This window comes from Excalfactoria chinensis, chromosome 7 (assembly GCF_039878825.1).
Source record: "Excalfactoria chinensis isolate bCotChi1 chromosome 7, bCotChi1.hap2, whole genome shotgun sequence".
NCBI classification, from domain to species: domain Eukaryota; kingdom Metazoa; phylum Chordata; class Aves; order Galliformes; family Phasianidae; genus Excalfactoria; species Excalfactoria chinensis.
In genome coordinates this window covers 34,245,373-34,263,547 of record NC_092831.1, presented here as the reverse complement: position 1 = coordinate 34,263,547, position 18,175 = coordinate 34,245,373, and the positions used below count along the sequence as shown (strand labels likewise).

At 53.3% G+C, this 18,175-nt stretch overlaps 1 protein-coding gene, 1 long non-coding RNA gene and 6 other non-coding genes across 8 annotated transcripts; 5 read left to right on the top strand and 3 right to left on the bottom strand.

Moving 5' to 3' along the window:
- The first annotated feature begins 588 nt into the window (after positions 1–588).
- TRNAS-CGA (transfer RNA serine (anticodon CGA)) lies at positions 589–670 on the top strand. The gene has a single exon. It is a non-coding gene; the product is annotated as a tRNA-Ser (tRNA).
- An 809-nt stretch (positions 671–1,479) lies between these two features.
- Positions 1,480–1,551, bottom strand: TRNAA-UGC (transfer RNA alanine (anticodon UGC)). The gene has a single exon. It is a non-coding gene; the product is annotated as a tRNA-Ala (tRNA).
- Positions 1,552–2,166: 615 nt separating this feature from the next.
- On the top strand, positions 2,167–2,238 carry TRNAP-AGG (transfer RNA proline (anticodon AGG)). Its single transcript has one exon. It is a non-coding gene; the product is annotated as a tRNA-Pro (tRNA).
- A 2,024-nt stretch (positions 2,239–4,262) lies between these two features.
- TRNAA-UGC (transfer RNA alanine (anticodon UGC)) lies at positions 4,263–4,334 on the bottom strand. The gene has a single exon. It is a non-coding gene; the product is annotated as a tRNA-Ala (tRNA).
- A 615-nt stretch (positions 4,335–4,949) lies between these two features.
- TRNAP-AGG (transfer RNA proline (anticodon AGG)) lies at positions 4,950–5,021 on the top strand. The gene has a single exon. It is a non-coding gene; the product is annotated as a tRNA-Pro (tRNA).
- Positions 5,022–7,045: 2,024 nt separating this feature from the next.
- On the bottom strand, positions 7,046–7,117 carry TRNAA-UGC (transfer RNA alanine (anticodon UGC)). Its single transcript has one exon. It is a non-coding gene; the product is annotated as a tRNA-Ala (tRNA).
- Positions 7,118–8,449: 1,332 nt separating this feature from the next.
- On the top strand, positions 8,450–14,969 carry FTCD (formimidoyltransferase cyclodeaminase). Its single transcript, XM_072342376.1, has 14 exons — positions 8,450–8,503; positions 9,329–9,512; positions 9,800–9,928; positions 10,081–10,169; positions 10,742–10,921; positions 11,003–11,140; positions 11,627–11,758; positions 12,434–12,495; positions 12,962–13,091; positions 13,232–13,393; positions 14,111–14,154; positions 14,274–14,412; positions 14,570–14,665; positions 14,883–14,969. Exons 1-14 carry the CDS (start codon positions 8,450–8,452, stop codon positions 14,967–14,969), a joined length of 1,626 nt encoding a protein of 541 aa, XP_072198477.1.
- A 989-nt stretch (positions 14,970–15,958) lies between these two features.
- Positions 15,959–16,838, top strand: LOC140254641 (uncharacterized). Its single transcript, XR_011904277.1, has 3 exons — positions 15,959–16,093; positions 16,483–16,517; positions 16,718–16,838. It is a non-coding gene; the product is annotated as an uncharacterized lncRNA (long non-coding RNA).
- Positions 16,839–18,175: the final 1,337 nt, after the last annotated feature.

Below are 18,175 nucleotides of genomic sequence, written 5' to 3'. Positions count from 1 at the left end.
AGATGATCTGTTCCATGACCTTCCCCAGCACTGAGGTCTTCGGTCATTTCTTCACGGAAGTTTATGATGTTCACTGAGCATGACTTCAGCTTGGTGAAACTCTTGAGTACACACGATGGAGTGCTTATGGAAGTGTCAGGTGCTGCCTTTGGACACCAGCAGCTCAGTGGTGCTGAGAGGCAGCAGGGGATCAGTGTGCTGGGCCCAGACCCTGCCCCATCCCTGCAGGGTCTCCATTCAGTGTAGTGCAGAGCAGTCCAGCCTGGATTCCTGGGTTGATTGGGCAGTGGGAACTGGGAGCTCTGGCAGCCAAAAATGAGAATCATATCACATTGCAATGAAATGGGGTGTCAACCTGCCTGAGTCCCATTCCCCCCTTCTCCCTATGCTGTCTGTTGGGGTTTGGGGGCAGCACTGGCACAGGCACTGCTGGACACAGGAATTGCTGGCAGACACCAGGCACAGAGAGGGCCCAGAGCTACATGGGCACAGTGGGCTCTGCACAGACTTACCCTCCATGCAAAATGGGCTGTGGGGTGCTGGGGCTGCCCCACAGCGATGGCTGCGCCCTGAGCACAGGGCAGGGATGCTGTGATGGCCGAGAGGTGAAGGCGTTGGACTCGAAATCCAATAGGGTTTCCCTGCGCAGGTTCGAATCCTGCTCACAGCGATGGATTTTACCCCCGGCCTGGAGGCTGGCCACAATCATGGCATTATAGAATGGCTGGGGTTACAGGGGGGGACCTTCTGACACCCAGAGCGACAATGACTTGATTCTCCTAGACCAATGGGCCAGGGTGCTGACCCCTGCAACACACATCCTCTGCCCTACAGCCTTTCAGGTACGGCAGTACACGGCCATACACCAGGGACTGGCACCACCCACACTCAGTGTCACGGTGGGTTTCTTCCTCACGAGCACTTTCCACCCATCACTCCACTCACCACCACTACTGCTCACCAGAGGACCCCTTTTTCTCCATGGGGTGCCCCAGGAGGCCCATTTTCCCCAATGAGCCATTGACCATAATCAGGGTGTGAACTTGAAGTCAATTCCTTGTCCATCAAATACTTCACCTGTCAAATCCATATTTTTCCAAGCTGGAGAGAAGATTGTCAAATCTATAATCACTATCACTATAGCCCAGATAAACTACATCAGTGACTCTCCTGATGTCTGTCCATTGACAGTTACACCACCACAGGAGGCAGACATGCAGGTTGGGCCCATAACTTCTCTGTCCTACATGATCCTTGGCACTTGGAGGCTCAGTGATCTGCATCACAGTGGTGAGGCCGCCAGGTCAGTATTTGGCCAGGTGGTCCATTGTCCATCTCCTAAAAGCAGGGTGATGTTGCAGGAAAGCACCATGTGATGTGATGGGATGGGAGGGGAGGAAGAGAGGTGGAAGGGGAGAGGGTGTGTGGAGCTGAGGCAAGAAAGAGTTGGGAGGGTTTTCCTGAGAGGCAGCAAAAGTGTGGAGATGCTGGGGGTTGAACCCAGGGCCTCCTGCATGCAAAGCAGGCGCTCTACCGCTGAGCTACATCCCCTGGATGCTGATGGTGATGACGGTGATGATGATGATGATGATGGAGGTCCATTTTCAGGCTAAATTTGCTCAGTCCTCTTTCTCACTTGATGCGTTTGTGCCAGCAGCTCCCCCTGTAGCACCCCGTGCGCTGATGGGATAAAGGACAGACACGGGGTTCCCTTTGCCCAGCTGGCTCTCCGGTTTCTCCCTCTAAACTCTCCACCTGGCCATGGCCGTTTTGCACAGATAGTTCTTAAGGATCAGTTCCTTTCTTTACCTGCACTGGAGTGCTGAGTCTGTGCTTTTTAGGTTCCAGATGTCCTTTTTATCCAGAAGCAAAAAACCTCCCCAGAGAACAGTTGTGCTGAGGTGTTTCAAACAGTTGCTGAAGGGCCTGAATTCCTTGACAGATTGCACTGTTGAAGCCCAGACACCCCCAGCAGCTCGCCCAGGGTTGTACCCAGACACTTCTGAAGGTGTCCAAGTGGCACAGCAGTGACACTCGCAGTGCTCCATCACCTGCACACTAGAGATGCTTTCCACCTCTCCTGCCCACACAGCCTCCATGCATGCTGCCACCAGCGCTGCCCGGGCAGCCAGTTCCAAAGCGTTCTCACTGCAATGTGGGGGCCGTGGCTCGTTGGTCTAGGGGTATGATTCTCGCTTAGGGTGCGAGAGGTCCCGGGTTCAACTCCCGGACGAGCCCTGCTTTTTGGACAGCACTGAGTGCAGCCGCAGTGCTGGGATCTGACCTGTGCACAGGTGAGGGCAGCAGCATCCCCTGCTCAGCACTTTGCATCTGCAGGCAGGACCTGAGGTGCTTGTCCTGTCCTGTCTGCACAGCGCCTGAGCAGGTCTTTCCAGGGCTTGTATGAAAGAGACCTTGGGTTCAAGCCTCAGTATCTGCAGTTGCTGTTCTTGTTGGTTTTGCCCCTCCTGTGAAAAAGCTCTCCTCACTGCGCTTTGTCTCTTTCATCCCCGTGACATTTTGCTACCAAGAGCAGTGAGAGCCATTCCAGCAGACTGGACATTGCCATCTTTAGTGCCAGGCATTGTGGTCCCATCCCATCCCTGTCCATCCCCACCAGTTTGTGGATGCCCAAAAGAAGAGCTCGTGCCCCCGGTTCCCAACCACCCACCAGCATCAGCCAAAATCCATCGCTGTGAGCAGGATTCGAACCTGCGCAGGGAAACCCTATTGGATTTCAAGTCTCACATTGATGCATTTTACCCCCAGACTGGAGGTGTTGAGTGCACACCAGGGTCCCAACACATCTCGGAGGGGTTTCCTCCTGAAAAGCATTTCCCTCACATCACTAGGCTCACCACAGATTCTCAGGCTCACCAGCAGACCCCTTCTTTCTCCATGGGCTCCCCAGGGTCTATTTTCAGCTCTCACCTGGATTTTTCAGGGCTTCTCTTCCCTCCCTCAAAGTCAAGACCTGGATCCACTTTGTGCATGGAGCCTGGTAGTAGGGCCTGAGCCCAACAATGCCAAAGGCTGCACTGCACGCAACACCCCAATAAGTGTTGGGGGTCTCCTTGTTCTCCCCTTGTGAGGGGGACCCCAACATCTATACATCTTGCATTGTTTGTCTAGGGGTATGATTCACACTTAGGGTGTAAGAGGTCCTGACTTCAGCTCCTGGATGAGCCCTCCCCTGCTAGACCATTGTCCTTCAGGCCAGGGGACAAGGCTGTGAGGACAGGGCACTGATCGCACCCAAAGCCCCACAGTACCCTGACACCTTGGGCACAACTCTGCTGCTTTGCTTCCCACCATGGCCAGCAGCCATGCACTGACCTGTGCTGGGTTTACATAATTCTGAGCAAAGCCTGGGCCAGGTCAAAATCCCTCCTACCTGGGAACATCAGAACTATAGAATCAATTGAGTTGGAAAGGACTTTTAAAGGTCATCTAGTCCAATTCTCCTGCAGTGAATAAGGACTTTTAGCTCTCAATCAGATTGCTTGAAACCCAGTATAGACAGACCTTGAACGTCTCTCCTATAAGGTCATCCCAAGACCTTGCACTTGGCTTTGTTGAACACCACTGCTCCATCTGTCTAGGCCCCTCAAGATGGCACTCCATCCCTCAGGCACAACAGATAGCTTGGTGTCATTTGCATCTCTCTGTCAATGTCACTGATGAAGATACTAAAAGGTATCAGTCTCAGCACTGACCCCTGAGGGACACCACTCATCACCAATCTCCATCTGGATATTGACCCACTGACTGCCGTTCTCTGGGTATGAACTTGCAATCAGTTCCTCATTCATCAAATACTCCAGTTGTCAAATCCATTTCTTCAAACTGGAGAGAAGATTGTTGTAGTGGACTGTGTGGAAGGCCTTGCTGAAATCCAGATAAATTACATCAGGGACTCTTCTGATGTCCATTGATGCAGTTACAAAGCCATAGAAGGCAGACATGCCCTTGGTGAAACCATGCTGCTTAGGACATCCCATATCTCCTGTGACTTCCATGTGCCTTGGCACAACTTTCAGGGGGATCGGTTCCATCATCTTCCCATCACAGTGGTGAGGTCGCCAGGTCAGTATTTGGCCAGGTGGTCCATTGTCCATCTCCTAAAAGCAGGGTGATGTTGCAGGAAAGCACCATGTGATGTGATGGGATGGGAGGGGAGGAAGAGAGGTGGAAGGGGAGAGGGTGTGTGGAGCTGAGGCAAGAAAGAGTTGGGAGGGTTTTCCTGAGAGGCAGCAAAAGTGTGGAGATGCTGGGGGTTGAACCCAGGGCCTCCTGCATGCAAAGCAGGCGCTCTACCGCTGAGCTACATCCCCTGGATGCTGATGGTGATGACGGTGATGATGATGATGATGATGGAGGTCCATTTTCAGGCTAAATTTGCTCAGTCCTCTTTCTCACTTGATGCGTTTGTGCCAGCAGCTCCCCCTGTAGCACCCCGTGCGCTGATGGGATAAAGGACAGACACGGGGTTCCCTTTGCCCAGCTGGCTCTCCGGTTTCTCCCTCTAAACTCTCCACCTGGCCATGGCCGTTTTGCACAGATAGTTCTTAAGGATCAGTTCCTTTCTTTACCTGCACTGGAGTGCTGAGTCTGTGCTTTTTAGGTTCCAGATGTCCTTTTTATCCAGAAGCAAAAAACCTCCCCAGAGAACAGTTGTGCTGAGGTGTTTCAAACAGTTGCTGAAGGGCCTGAATTCCTTGACAGATTGCACTGTTGAAGCCCAGACACCCCCAGCAGCTCGCCCAGGGTTGTACGCAGACACTTCTGAAGGTGTCCAGGTGGCACAGCAGTGACACTCGCAGTGCTCCATCAGCTGCACACTAGAGATGCTTTCCACCTCTCCTGCCCACACAGCCTCCATGCATGCTGCCACCAGCGCTGCCCGGGCAGCCAGTTCCAAAGCGATCTCACTGCAATGTGGGGGCCGTGGCTCGTTGGTCTAGGGGTATGATTCTCGCTTAGGGTGCGAGAGGTCCCGGGTTCAACTCCCGGACGAGCCCTGCTTTTTGGACAGCACTGAGTGCAGCCGCAGTGCTGGGATCTGACCTGTGCACAGGTGAGGGCAGCAGCATCCCCTGCTCAGCACTTTGCATCTGCAGGCAGGACCTGAGGTGCTTGTCCTGTCCTGTCTGCACAGCGCCTGAGCAGGTCTTTCCAGGGCTTGTATGAAAGAGACCTTGGGTTCAAGCCTCAGTATCTGCAGTTGCTGTTCTTGTTGGTTTTGCCCCTCCTGTGAAAAAGCTCTCCTCACTGCGCTTTGTCTCTTTCATCCCCGTGACATTTTGCTACCAAGAGCAGTGAGAGCCATTCCAGCAGACTGGACATTGCCATCTTTAGTGCCAGGCATTGTGGTCCCATCCCATCCCTGTCCATCCCCACCAGTTTGTGGATGCCCAAAAGAAGAGCTCGTGCCCCCGGTTCCCAACCACCCACCAGCATCAGCCAAAATCCATCGCTGTGAGCAGGATTCGAACCTGCGCAGGGAAACCCTATTGGATTTCAAGTCTCACATTGATGCATTTTACCCCCAGACTGGAGGTGTTGAGTGCACACCAGGGTCCCAACACATCTCGGAGGGGTTTCCTCCTGAAAAGCATTTCCCTCACATCACTAGGCTCACCACAGATTCTCAGGCTCACCAGCAGACCCCTTCTTTCTCCATGGGCTCCCCAGGGTCTATTTTCAGCTCTCACCTGGATTTTTCAGGGCTTCTCTTCCCTCCCTCAAAGTCAAGACCTGGATCCACTTTGTGCATGGAGCCTGGTAGTAGGGCCTGAGCCCAACAATGCCAAAGGCTGCACTGCACGCAACACCCCAATAAGTGTTGGGGGTCTCCTTGTTCTCCCCTTGTGAGGGGGACCCCAACATCTATACATCTTGCATTGTTTGTCTAGGGGTATGATTCACACTTAGGGTGTAAGAGGTCCTGACTTCAGCTCCTGGATGAGCCCTCCCCTGCTAGACCATTGTCCTTCAGGCCAGGGGACAAGGCTGTGAGGACAGGGCACTGATCGCACCCAAAGCCCCACAGTACCCTGACACCTTGGGCACAACTCTGCTGCTTTGCTTCCCACCATGGCCAGCAGCCATGCACTGACCTGTGCTGGGTTTACATAATTCTGAGCAAAGCCTGGGCCAGGTCAAAATCCCTCCTACCTGGGAACATCAGAACTATAGAATCAATTGAGTTGGAAAGGACTTTTAAAGGTCATCTAGTCCAATTCTCCTGCAGTGAATAAGGACTTTTAGCTCTCAATCAGATTGCTTGAAACCCAGTATAGACAGACCTTGAACGTCTCTCCTATAAGGTCATCCCAAGACCTTGCACTTGGCTTTGTTGAACACCACTGCTCCATCTGTCTAGGCCCCTCAAGATGGCACTCCATCCCTCAGGCACAACAGATAGCTTGGTGTCATTTGCATCTCTCTGTCAATGTCACTGATGAAGATACTAAAAGGTATCAGTCTCAGCACTGACCCCTGAGGGACACCACTCATCACCAATCTCCATCTGGATATTGACCCACTGACTGCCGTTCTCTGGGTATGAACTTGCAATCAGTTCCTCATTCATCAAATACTCCAGTTGTCAAATCCATTTCTTCAAACTGGAGAGAAGATTGTTGTAGTGGACTGTGTGGAAGGCCTTGCTGAAATCCAGATAAATTACATCAGGGACTCTTCTGATGTCCATTGATGCAGTTACAAAGCCATAGAAGGCAGACATGCCCTTGGTGAAACCATGCTGCTTAGGACATCCCATATCTCCTGTGACTTCCATGTGCCTTGGCACAACTTTCAGGGGGATCGGTTCCATCATCTTCCCATCACAGTGGTGAGGTCGCCAGGTCAGTATTTGGCCAGGTGGTCCATTGTCCATCTCCTAAAAGCAGGGTGATGTTGCAGGAAAGCACCATGTGATGTGCTGGGATGGGAGGGGAGGAAGAGAGGTGGAAGGGGAGAGGGTGTGTGGAGCTGAGGTAAGAAAGAGTTGGGAGGGTTTTCCTGAGAGGCAGCAAAAGTGTGGAGATGCTGGGGGTTGAACCCAGGGCCTCCTGCATGCAAAGCAGGCGCTCTACCGCTGAGCTACATCCCCTGGATGCTGATGGTGGCAGAGGTCCTTTTTTGGTGGATATTTTGCTCAGTCCTCTTTCTCACTTGATGCTTTTGTGCCAGCAGCTCCCCCTGTAGCACCCCGTGCGCTGATGGGATAAAGGACAGACACGGGGTTCCCTTTGCCCAGCTGGCTCTCCGGTTTCTCCCTCTAAACTCTCCACCTGGCCATGGCCGTTTTGCACAGATAGTTCTTAAGGATCAGTTCCTTTCTTTACCTGCACTGCAACCACCATGGGTCCCCCCAGTGCAGTGCAGTGCCCAGGGCAAGGGCTGCTGGCACAGTGTGCTGCTGGGGGAGCCAGGCTGCCCTGGCTTTATGGTCTAGGTGTATGATTCTCACTTCAGGTCTAGAGGGCCAGTCTTCAGCTCCCAGACAAGCCCAACTCTCTCCCGCACCTCTGTCCTGATCAGCCCCATGCCATGCTCACAGCTGAAAACAGACCCTATGTGCAGGTGCTGTGCTGCTGAGACACATCTGCTTCTTGATGGTGCCCAAGGAGTCTCTTTTAAATAATTCTTCCTCAGCTCTTCTCTTCTGCAGCTGCTGACTCTGCCTGCCTGGGGCAATGGGGGACCAGGGTATGGCTGGGGCTACCTGAGGTTGTCCCTCATGGATGGATGAGATGGAGTGTGGAGCAGGGGTCCCCATCAGGTTGTCTAGGCTGGAGCTGTGATGGCCAAGGGGAGAAGGAAGGAAGTGGGCTCAAAATCCTATAGGGTTTCCCTGTGCAGGTTGAAATCCTGCTCACGGTGATGGCTTTTAGCATTGGCTTAGGAATTGGGCAGGGGGAGATTCGCACTGGTGTTCTTGGAATATCAGAACTCCCCACCAGCAACGGGCTCTCGTGGTTGTGCGGTTGTGTTTGTCCAGTTTGTTCCTTTGGGCAGTTGGACTCTCCGTTTCTGTGTCCCCATCTTCTGTGGTCCCTCACTGCTGCAAGGACACAAGTACCGTCACTGTTGCTGATAGGGCTGTCCTCAATCAAGAGCAGGATTTGGGCTCAGAAGATTTTTGTTTTACTTCACATGCTGTCAGCTTGTCTTAGTGACTAATGGGCGCTGATGGGTAATTACTGCTGGAGATTTCTCTGGATGTGTTGCTCAAACCCTACAAGAGCACTGCAGTCCAATCACTGTCCAGTTGACCCAATACCTTTTCTGTCTCCTGGCTGTGGATCAGCGCAGTTAATGAGAAACCCTGGTGCTGGGCAGAGTGCTGGGAACATTGCTGCTCCCAGCAAGACAGCAAGAGCCAGAAAGAGACGTGAGGAGCCAAGCCAAGGGCCACAGGGTTTGGGCAGACACCAGGACCATGGCCAAGCTGGTGGAGTGCGTCCCCAACTTCTCAGAGGGATGCAACAAGGAGGTGAGGGCTGGCAATGGGCTGCAGAGGGGGGCTGGTGGCTTGGTCTGTCTTGCATCAGGTTTTGCGCTGTTACTTGTAGCCTAGCTTGTAGTCTTCCAGAACTTTGAGCCCTTCTGGGCCAGCTGAAATCAGACTGAATTCAATTCAGTGAAAACTTTCATATTCTACCCCGGGGGAAAGCTGTTCGCTAGTACTGAAACTGCCCAAACACACTGTCTGATCCTGTTACGCAACTCAGTAAAAAGCAGGACCTTGGCAACCCCCTCCCTGCTGCCTGCAGATTGCCATAGGGTCTGGACAGTCTGGTACACCATCATGGAGAAACCTTGCTTTCAGCTGTTCTTCCCAAACATGCCACCCAAGTTAATGTTGCCTGTGGTGGTAACCTGCCTTAGGCTGCACTTTACCCCAGGGGTGCAGGTCAGAAAACCCAAAACTGCTGTAAAACTGCTGCTTCCCCTTGGGAATAGGCTTTGTGGTGCCAAATCTGTTTTAAAGTTTGCAGGAGACAGTGTCCTCAGGGATAGCAATTTGTGAAGGTGCCCTTTGTCATGCAGCAGCAGCTGGGCAGCTCTACAAGGGCTTAAGGCTAAGTGGGGGCTGGAGATGTCTCAGAGTCACAACTCTGCCAACTGGGAGCTGGATGTTCGTGTTTGTAGGTCCTTCACTTTCTTCCTGACAAGCCTGAGGATGGGTGCATGCCCTGCACTGTTTAGAGCAGGGTGGAGGCACCTGAGCAAAAGCATTATCCACCTCGCAAAGCTGCTGGAGTGTAGTAGGCACCTCTCCAGCCCAGCCAACTTGCCTACTTTGGCTGCTTGGCAGGTGATCGAGGCGCTGGGGCAGGCCATCTCCCGGACACCGGGCTGCACACTGTTGGATGTGGATGCTGGTGCCTCCACCAACCGTACTGTCTACACCTTTGTGGGATCCCCTGAAGCTGTTGTTGAAGGGGCACTGAGAGCAGCCCGCGTGGCTTGGGAGCTCATTGACATGAGTCGGCACAAGGGTAAGCATTCCCAGGCCAAGCTGGATTCAGAAGTAGGGTCCAAAGTGCTGCCAGCAGACAAGCACAGCGTGTTTCCAGCACTGCAGGATGAATGCTGATGAGAAGGTGCAGAACAGTTGCTCATCTTCCCATTGCAGAGAGGCTGCATCCATCCTGTCCCTGGGCTGCAGTAGGCATTGCTGCTGTAAACTCCTCTTGCAGTGGCTGTGTTCAGCCTGCAGAAAAAGCAGGGAGAAGGTCCGTGTCCCTTCTTGTCTGCTTGCTCCTGATCTCTGCCCTGCCCCCAGGTGAACATCCTCGCATGGGGGCCCTGGATGTCTGCCCCTTTGTGCCAGTGATGAACATCAGCATGGAAGAGTGTGTTGTTTGTGCCCACGTCTTTGGGCAGCGTTTATCAGAGGAGCTGGGAGTGCCTGGTGAGTGGGCAGATAGGCTCAGACCCCATTCCCCTGTATACTCTCAACCACAAACATACAGCACTTCCTATAAAAAAGCTTCCCCAAGGGCACAATGGGGCAAATAGGTGAAAACAGACTGTTAGACTGCTTATTCCCTCTCTGCCTTGCAGTGTACCTGTATGGAGAGGCAGCAAGGCAGGAGAGCAGGAGAACCCTGCCTGCCATCCGTGCTGGGGAGTACGAGGCACTCCCCAAGAAGGTAAGCCTAGCTCTGGGAAGGAATCTCCTTTCTCAGATAATTGCATACAGCAGCTGAGAGGTGTGAGGTGAGAGTGAAGGCAGCAGGGCACGGGCACTGTACATCCAGGTACAGGGTGCACCTCACTATGATGGATGTCCACGGACTGGAGTGAGATGGCAGGGGCTGACACAGGGAAAACAAGGGAGCTGGGCTTGCTTAGCCTGGGAAATTCACTTAGACCTCTGTGTAACACAAGGATCCCAAAACACCCCAAAGAACCTGAATGAAATACTTCCTCTGGCTCCAAATTAAACACTTCTGCATTAAGCCTTTGGAAGCTTTACTGAGGAGGAAGTTTTGAAGTGAAACAGTTGGAAAGTGAAAGAAAAGGGCTGCTTTTTTATATTTGGGTTTTCATCTCTTTGGCGCAAGCATTTTGATCAGATGGAGGAGCTGACAAAATGGTTTGGGTGCTGCTGGGTGTGGTGGTGTTAATGGCAGATACTAGTCTTGGAAGAAGAGGCCACCTCTGCAAGGTCAGTTTGTGCTGCCTACCAGCACCTTCTCATGTACTCTTTCTTCCTCTTCAGCTTGAAAAACCTGAGTGGGCTCCTGATTTTGGGCCCCCAACCTTTGTTCCCCAGTGGGGAGCCACAGTGACGGGAGCCCGAACCTTCCTGATTGCATACAATATCAACCTGCTATGCACCAAGGAGTTGGCACACCGCATTGCTCTTAACATCCGTGAGCAGGGTCGCGGCCCTGACCAGGTACCTTTGTGCTGCCCAGTACCCCACTTGTCCTGCCCTGGGTTACCATCACTGTGCTTTGACTACAGTGGTCTCCCCCAGCCTGGAAGCTTGAAGAAGGTGCAAGGCATTGGTTGGTATTTGGAGGAGGAGAACATAGCCCAGGTTTCAACAAATCTGCTGGACTTTGAGACCACACCGCTCCATGCTGTCTATGAGGAGGTCTGCTGTAACGCAGAGGTGGGTAGTGCACAATGCTCGTCTCGGTGGGGAGCTTTGCAGCCCTCCAGGTTTTTGGCCCAAAGCCATAGTTGGGCTTTGCTTTCTCTTAGAATCATAGAGCCATTAAGGTTGGAAAAGAACTCTAAGGTCATCTAGTCCAACAGCCAACCCACCCCCACCGTGCCCACTAACCATGTCCCTCAGTGCCTTTTCTTGGAAGCCTCAAGGGATGGTGACTCCACCACTTCCATAGGCAGCCTGTTCCTATGCATTGCCACTTTCTGAGAAGAAATTTTTTCCAATCTCATGCTCAGTCAATTTGGTCAAAGAGCTGAACCATATGTAAACCTCACAAAAGTTAAGCAACTTCTTACTATCCTCTTGGCTTATCTCCACAAGGCGGGTGCAACTTTGAAGGCCTTTCCATGAACCATGATGGGGATCACCTGGCTGAGGTGGCAGAAAAGGCAGCTCTGAGGACACTCATGTTTATGTTCTTCACAGGCACTGAAGCTCCCTGTGGTGGGATCCCAGCTGGTGGGGCTCATTCCCAAGAAGGCCATGCTAGATGCAGCTGAGTTTTACATCAAGAAGGAAAAACTCTTCATACTGGAAGAGGAACACAAGATCAAACTGGTAATGTGAGTCCTCCCAATATTGAGACAAGGGTGGGACTACAAGTAAGACCTCCAGCCTCTCAAAATGCCACTGAGCAGATACCTTGGATCTGGGCAGCCCCCAGGCTTATTGGATATCCGTTACCCTTGGCTCAGGGAAATGGTGCCTGGAAAGCTGTGAGGGCACAGCAGCTGGGATAAACTGATTTATAGCCCTGAGGATGCTGAGATGTTCAGGGGAGCAGAGAGCCCATCTCTTTAGGACTGAGCACTGGCAGCAGCTGCCCAGCCTGCCCGAGTAAAGGCTTTGAGAAGAAGGACACACAGCTCAAGGGCAGTGCTTAGTATTAACAGGACACTGTCCCAGCACCAGTGTAAGCTGGAAAGAAAGAGGCAGGCTCTGCTTTTCTGTTCCAGGGGGAAGGGAGTGGGGAGGGACTTTGCCACCCTATGAGGAAGGTGCTAGATAAGAGCGAGCTAATTATTTATCCATGTGGTTTCCAGTCACTCATGGGTGGCCACACACCACTCCCACCTTTGGGATGGGAGGCACTGGTGAAACCAGTCTGCCTTGCCTTGGGTGGTGGCTCTCTCCCATGGTTAATGAAAAGTGGGGCACAAGGACATAGCGGGATGTATTGGCTTCGTGCTCAGTGCCAGATTGGAGCTGACATGTTGGTGTTGCTCCTTACAGGTTGTCAGCCGGCTCGGTCTGGACTCCCTGTCTCCATTCAACCCCCAGGAGCGCATCATCGAGTAGGAGCTCCACATCATTCCTGTCTCTGGCCGGGCTGGGGGATATTGCTGTCTGCCTCTTGCACTAGGATTGTTTTGGGAAAGTGAAGTCCACATGCAAATAAGGACATGCACTATAAAGACCTTGCCCCTTTACCCTTGGATGTGGTTGCAGAGCCCCAGCTAGCACCTGGGCATGTTCCCATCCCATAAAATGCTGTCTGCAGAGAGACATCTTTCCTATGAAGCGTCATCCCTGACATCACCAGCACGTGTCCCCGAGTGCCCATCTGTCCCCATGAGGCTCCCTGTTTCCTTCTCTTTCCCACCCTCCTACATCTGGGAGGTCTCCCAGCCCAGAGCTAGCCCCCTTCCCATCTGACTAAGGGGTGGATGAAAAGCCAGTGGAGGGGGCAGTGTGGAATGAAAAGGGACTGTCTGGTGGTGGCCAGTATCATGAGGTGTTCTGACCCACGGTGTGCTGCAGGTACCTGGTGCAGGCAGGACAAGAGGACAAGGGGCTGGTCGCAAAGCCACTGGGTGCCTTCGTGCGAGCAGTTGGTGGAAGGTCAGCAGCGCCAGGAGGAGGATCAGTGGCTGCAACTGCGGCCTCTCTGGTATGTGCCTTGTGCCAGGGAGTCCCTGCTTGCTTGGGTGCTTCTCCAGGCACCTGGGGGCTTCTTGGTGAGGCAACCTGGCACGGTGGTAGTGGCAGGTGCGGGGTCCCAGTGGAGGACTTACGCTGATTGTCTCACAGGGAGCGGCTCTGGGCTGCATGGTGGGGTTGATGAGCTATGGGAAGCGGCAGTTTGAGCACCTGGACCCCATCATGAGGAACGTGATCCCTCCCCTCCACCAGGCCATGGACGAGCTGGTTGCATTGGTGGATGCTGACTCCCATGCCTTCAGCAGCTATATGGTGAGGTCTCACCAGCCATGGCCCTGCTTGCAGGCAAGGTGTTCCAGGAGGCAGCACTGCATCCTGTTGCCCTTAGGAGCAGGGCTCATCCCACCAGGGCTGGGAGAAGGGGCATTACTTGAGGCGTAGTGACTAATGCACTGTTAGAATGTGTCCAGAAGAGGGCCACCAAAATGCTCCAAGGGATGCACTTCTCCTTCGAGGACAGGATGAGAGAGCTGGTGTCTCTTCATCCTGGAGAAGACTCTGAGGTGACCTGGTAGTGGCCTTTCATTATCTACAGGGGGTTACGAGAGAGAAGGGGACAGACTTTGTAGCAGGTTCTGTTGTGACAGGACAAGGGGAAATTGTTTCAAATTTAAAGAGGAGAGATTTAGACTGGATATAAGAAAAAGTTTCTTACAGTGCAGGTAGTGAGGCATTGACACAGGTTGTCCAGACAGATGGTGGACGCCCTGTCCATGGAGGCATTCAAGGTCAGGCTGGATGTATATCTGAGCACCTGATGGAGATGCAGGTGTTCCTGTTCATTGCAAGGGAGTTGGACTAGATGATCTTTAAAGGTACCTTTCAACTCAATCGATTCTATGATTCTATATATAATTCTATGAAGGGGTTCAGCAGAGTATGGGAGCTAATGGTTCTGCTGTGGTCCCTGATGCACGTGGGGTCTCAGAGCTACCCTGGCCCACCAAACTTGCTTTTCCTTAACTGCAGGAAGCTATGAAGCTGCCAAAAAGCACCCCTGAGGAGAAGGAAAGGTGAGTCAGATTGGTGAGGGCTTGCAATGGTAGTGGGAGCTTGCATATCAGCTAACACACAAGAGCTGAGCCACCCAGGGCTTGTCCCAGCATTCACCAGGGGCTGTTCCCTACCCCAGGCGAGCGGTCGCCATGCAGCAGGGACTGAAGACAGCAGTGGAAGTGCCCTGCACCCTGGCAGTGAAGGTGAACAACCTCTGGTCCTCACTGAAGATGCTGGCGCAGCATGGCAACCTGGCCTGCAAATCCGACCTTCAGGTACAGCCCTGCGCTCAGGAGCTTCCATGTCCAGCGGGCTCACACACTGTTCTGCCTGGGACTTTAAGGCTGCCATTGCTTGTCCACACAAAGCTCTCCATTGCTGCTTGAAATCTAACCAGCTTTTCTTGCCAAAACTGGCCACTGTTTTTCACAGGTGGGAGCCAAAATGCTGGAAGCTGCTGTGTTTGGGGCCTATTTTAATGTCATGATCAATCTCAGAGACATAACAGATGAGAAATTCAAGACTGAGGTAAGCAGAAGCTGCGTGTGTGTCCCATCCCTGGTGGTGGGGACAAGGCTGAGATCCCTGGGACTCTGTTTGGAGGGGCTTTGGGGGTTGTGGACATAAGGGTACCCTTGTGCCAGGGTAGAGATGAAGACACTGCAAAGACTGGAGGAGATTCATGGGCTGGACAGATGACACACTGTCAGGCTGGAAATGATGCACCTTCTCCTTCCCCACACAGACATCGCAGATGGTCACCAGGATGCTGGAGGAGGCAAAGCAAAGCTCAGCACTTGTGTTGGCACTGCTGGAGAAACGAGAAGCTTGAGAGGATCTCAGAACCGGGACAGGAAATACACAGGGGATATACAAATACAGATGGGAAACATATTTGTTCCTGCCTGGGCTCCTTTGGCACTGATCTCAGGGAAGATGTTTCTCTTGGGAGGTCCCAGGGTTAAGTTCCCTGCCTGTTCTAGCCTTTCCTTGGCCAAGGATGATTTTCATTGCCTGGGGCTTGGACCTTGCATCCCTATTCTCCCATCCATGGGGCAGAGGGAGCAGTCTGTGCTGGTGGTGCCATGGGAATCCTATTGGTGGCAGTGGCTGGGACCCCATCATGCTGCCTGGGTAGAGATGGCTGTGCACCTCCTTAACCCCTCCATCCAACTTGTTTCTGTCACCGGAAAACACCCTGAGACACTTTGTGACTCTGGGGCCGGGCACTGGGGCCACATCCCTTTCTGCACAGTGAGCATGGCAGTGCTGAATCACTCAGTGCTAAGGGAGGGCACAGGGCAGCACAAGGCAGCCAGCAGGAGGAAGGGGGTGTTGCTGGAAGGCAACTGTGGAGCTCTTCATAGCCACCCAGAGAGGAAGATCCAAGTATGGGGAAGCCTAGTCCCTGTCAGCCCTGTGGCTGTGGCCGTTGCTGAGTCTGAAGGCAGACAGCACCTCCTCTGTGGAGCAGACTGAGCTCCACATGCTCAGGGGGTGATTAGTGGGGGGAACCACCATCCCCAGCCTTCTGTTCCTCAGCAGTGACACAGGGGGCCATCAGCAGTGCCCTGAGCCCACTGTCCTGCAGCAGGACCAGGAGGACGTGGCCCCCGTGCCCGTCCCCACACACAGTGCCCACGCTGGGTGCAGCGCACCAGGGTTCATGGCAGGGACGTCTGACTCACCCCATCACCTGACACCACGGGACTGATCAGCTCTGCAGGACCTTTGTGCTGGGTGGGACAGGAGTGCTGACGTTTACTCTGTGCCCATGGTGACCGCCTCAGCACCGGGAGTGGTGCTGCCAGTTTCTGAACACTGCACCTTCCTCGCCCAGGCTGGGCTCAGTATTTAAAGGGTGCCCCAGGGCTGGGCCCACTGCCTCGGGACAGCCACACCAAGGGCGGCCATCAGGACTGCGCTGCTCTCAGGAGGAACTGCTCTGTGGGGCAGGTGAGCAGAGGCGATCCCTGACATGGCCGTGCCTGTTGGAGACAGGGACATTGGGAGGGGACTGAGGCTGGTGCAGGGACAGGATGCGATTTCCCCAGTACCCCTCTTGCTCTGCAAGGACATAGGTTGCATGTGTGAGTTTGGGTCGTGTTGCAGCAGATTTGGTGCATTATTTCCACTGATGATGGAAAACGATGCCAGGGGGATGGGCATTGAGTGCCTGGCAGTCAGCATCCCCAGAAAGGCTGCGGGGACCTGCAATGGGTCAAGTGTTGTTTCTGTGCCTGGGGTGTGTGGACTGCAACTGGGCAGCTGTGCAAAGGCAGGGCCCAAATGGTAGTCTGTGTGCTGTTGGTGAAGCACTGACATTGCCTGTCCTTCCTTTGCAGCTTGGAGTCAGTAGAGATGTGGAACGCTAGCCAAGGTGAGCAGCCACAAGGCTAGGGCTGGTCTGTCAGTGCCACACAGTCACTGGGGCTTGTGCCAGAGGGGAGGGGGGCACCACCTGTGAGGTGGGCGTAACCCAGGTGGGATGCTTTGGGTGCATGGGTGTACCAGCTCCCTGCATTGCTTTTCCAAGGAATGCCTGACTTTGCTAACTTGTATTCCCCCTCTTCCTCCTAGGAACACCACCACCACCGCAGATGCAAGTCTGCCCACCTGCCCCTCCAAATTACCCATGCCCCGGGCCCAGCAACCCTTGCTACCCAGCGGTGCCACCCGGCACCCCTGGTACCTGTCCCCCAGGGCCCCCTCCACCTGGCCCTCACCCACCAGGCCACCACCCCCATGGGCACCACCCCCATGGGCACCACCCCCATGGGCATCCCCCACATGGCCCACCAGGGTGCCCACCTGGATGCCCACCAGGTTGCCCACCAGGCTCCCATGACTGCCATCACAAGCACAAGAAGAAGCACAAGAAGGAGCACAAGAAGGAGCACAACAAGTGTTCCCACAAGCATCATGGAGGCAAGGTATGGTTGCAGCAGATCCCCCTGCTCTCTGTTGTGGTCATGTGCCCTCTCCCTCTGCCTCAGACCAGCTAGAATGGGTGGTTAATGGCTTTCTGTTGTTATTTTTTGTCTTTGGAGTCTCCCTTTAGGTTTATAAATAGGCAAGCATGAGTCATTTCAAATGAGTCTTTTGAAACCCGATACATGAAATTCCTTGAAGCGATTCTAGACAGCAGATTGACACAGCTCAGGATGCACCATGCAGTGTGTTAAATGAAATCCTTTGGGCAGCAAGTAGCTCCATGCCCATGCTGGGCAGATACACTGCAGGCAGTGCTCTCCTAGGGATGAGTCTGGATAGGATTGAGTGAGGGGCTGCAGAACAAAACTCCCATTCCACCATCTGAGGCAGGAGCACTTCCCAAACAAAGCAAACACTCAGCTCCTTTTAGTGTATGATAGTATGGAAGGTGATTTACCTCAACATTTGCCCTTGCTGGCAACTTTCCAGAATCTAATTAAGCTGAACAGTCTTGAGAAATAATGATTAAAAGCCGCCCCTCCAGCAGCGTTTGCATAATTATATCTGCCAAGCATCATGACATAAAAGTAATGATTTCTAGCTCTAAAATATAGCATGTAACAGCACTACAATAGCCATTATGATCATGTTATTAGTAATCCACTTCACTGTAATGGCAAGATAGCTCAGCTCAGGTTTGTTGCCCTGGGCCCAGCATCAACACCGGTAATTACCAGCTTTCAGTACAGCCAGTGTGCACACCTGAGGGCACACCTTTTGGTGGTATGCAAAGACACTCAGCTGGCTTGAGGTGAGACTGCAGCCACCACAGATGTGCATTGCAGCTGCTGCCAGCTCAACCTAAACCAAGCTGGGTGCTGGTAGTGGGCACTTAACTCCTTCCAGGCAGCAGCTGGAGGTGGTGGGCATGCCACACATGGGGGACGAGGGGGGACTTGTAGGAGCCCAGACGGGACTGGATGAGTCCCTCATTCTCACACTGCAGCTGCTAACTCCTATTAGAAGCGGTGTGGAAGAGGGTTGTTTCTGTGCTATCCTGAACTGGTTTTACTTCCTCCTCCAGCACTCAGGCAGCTCAAGCAG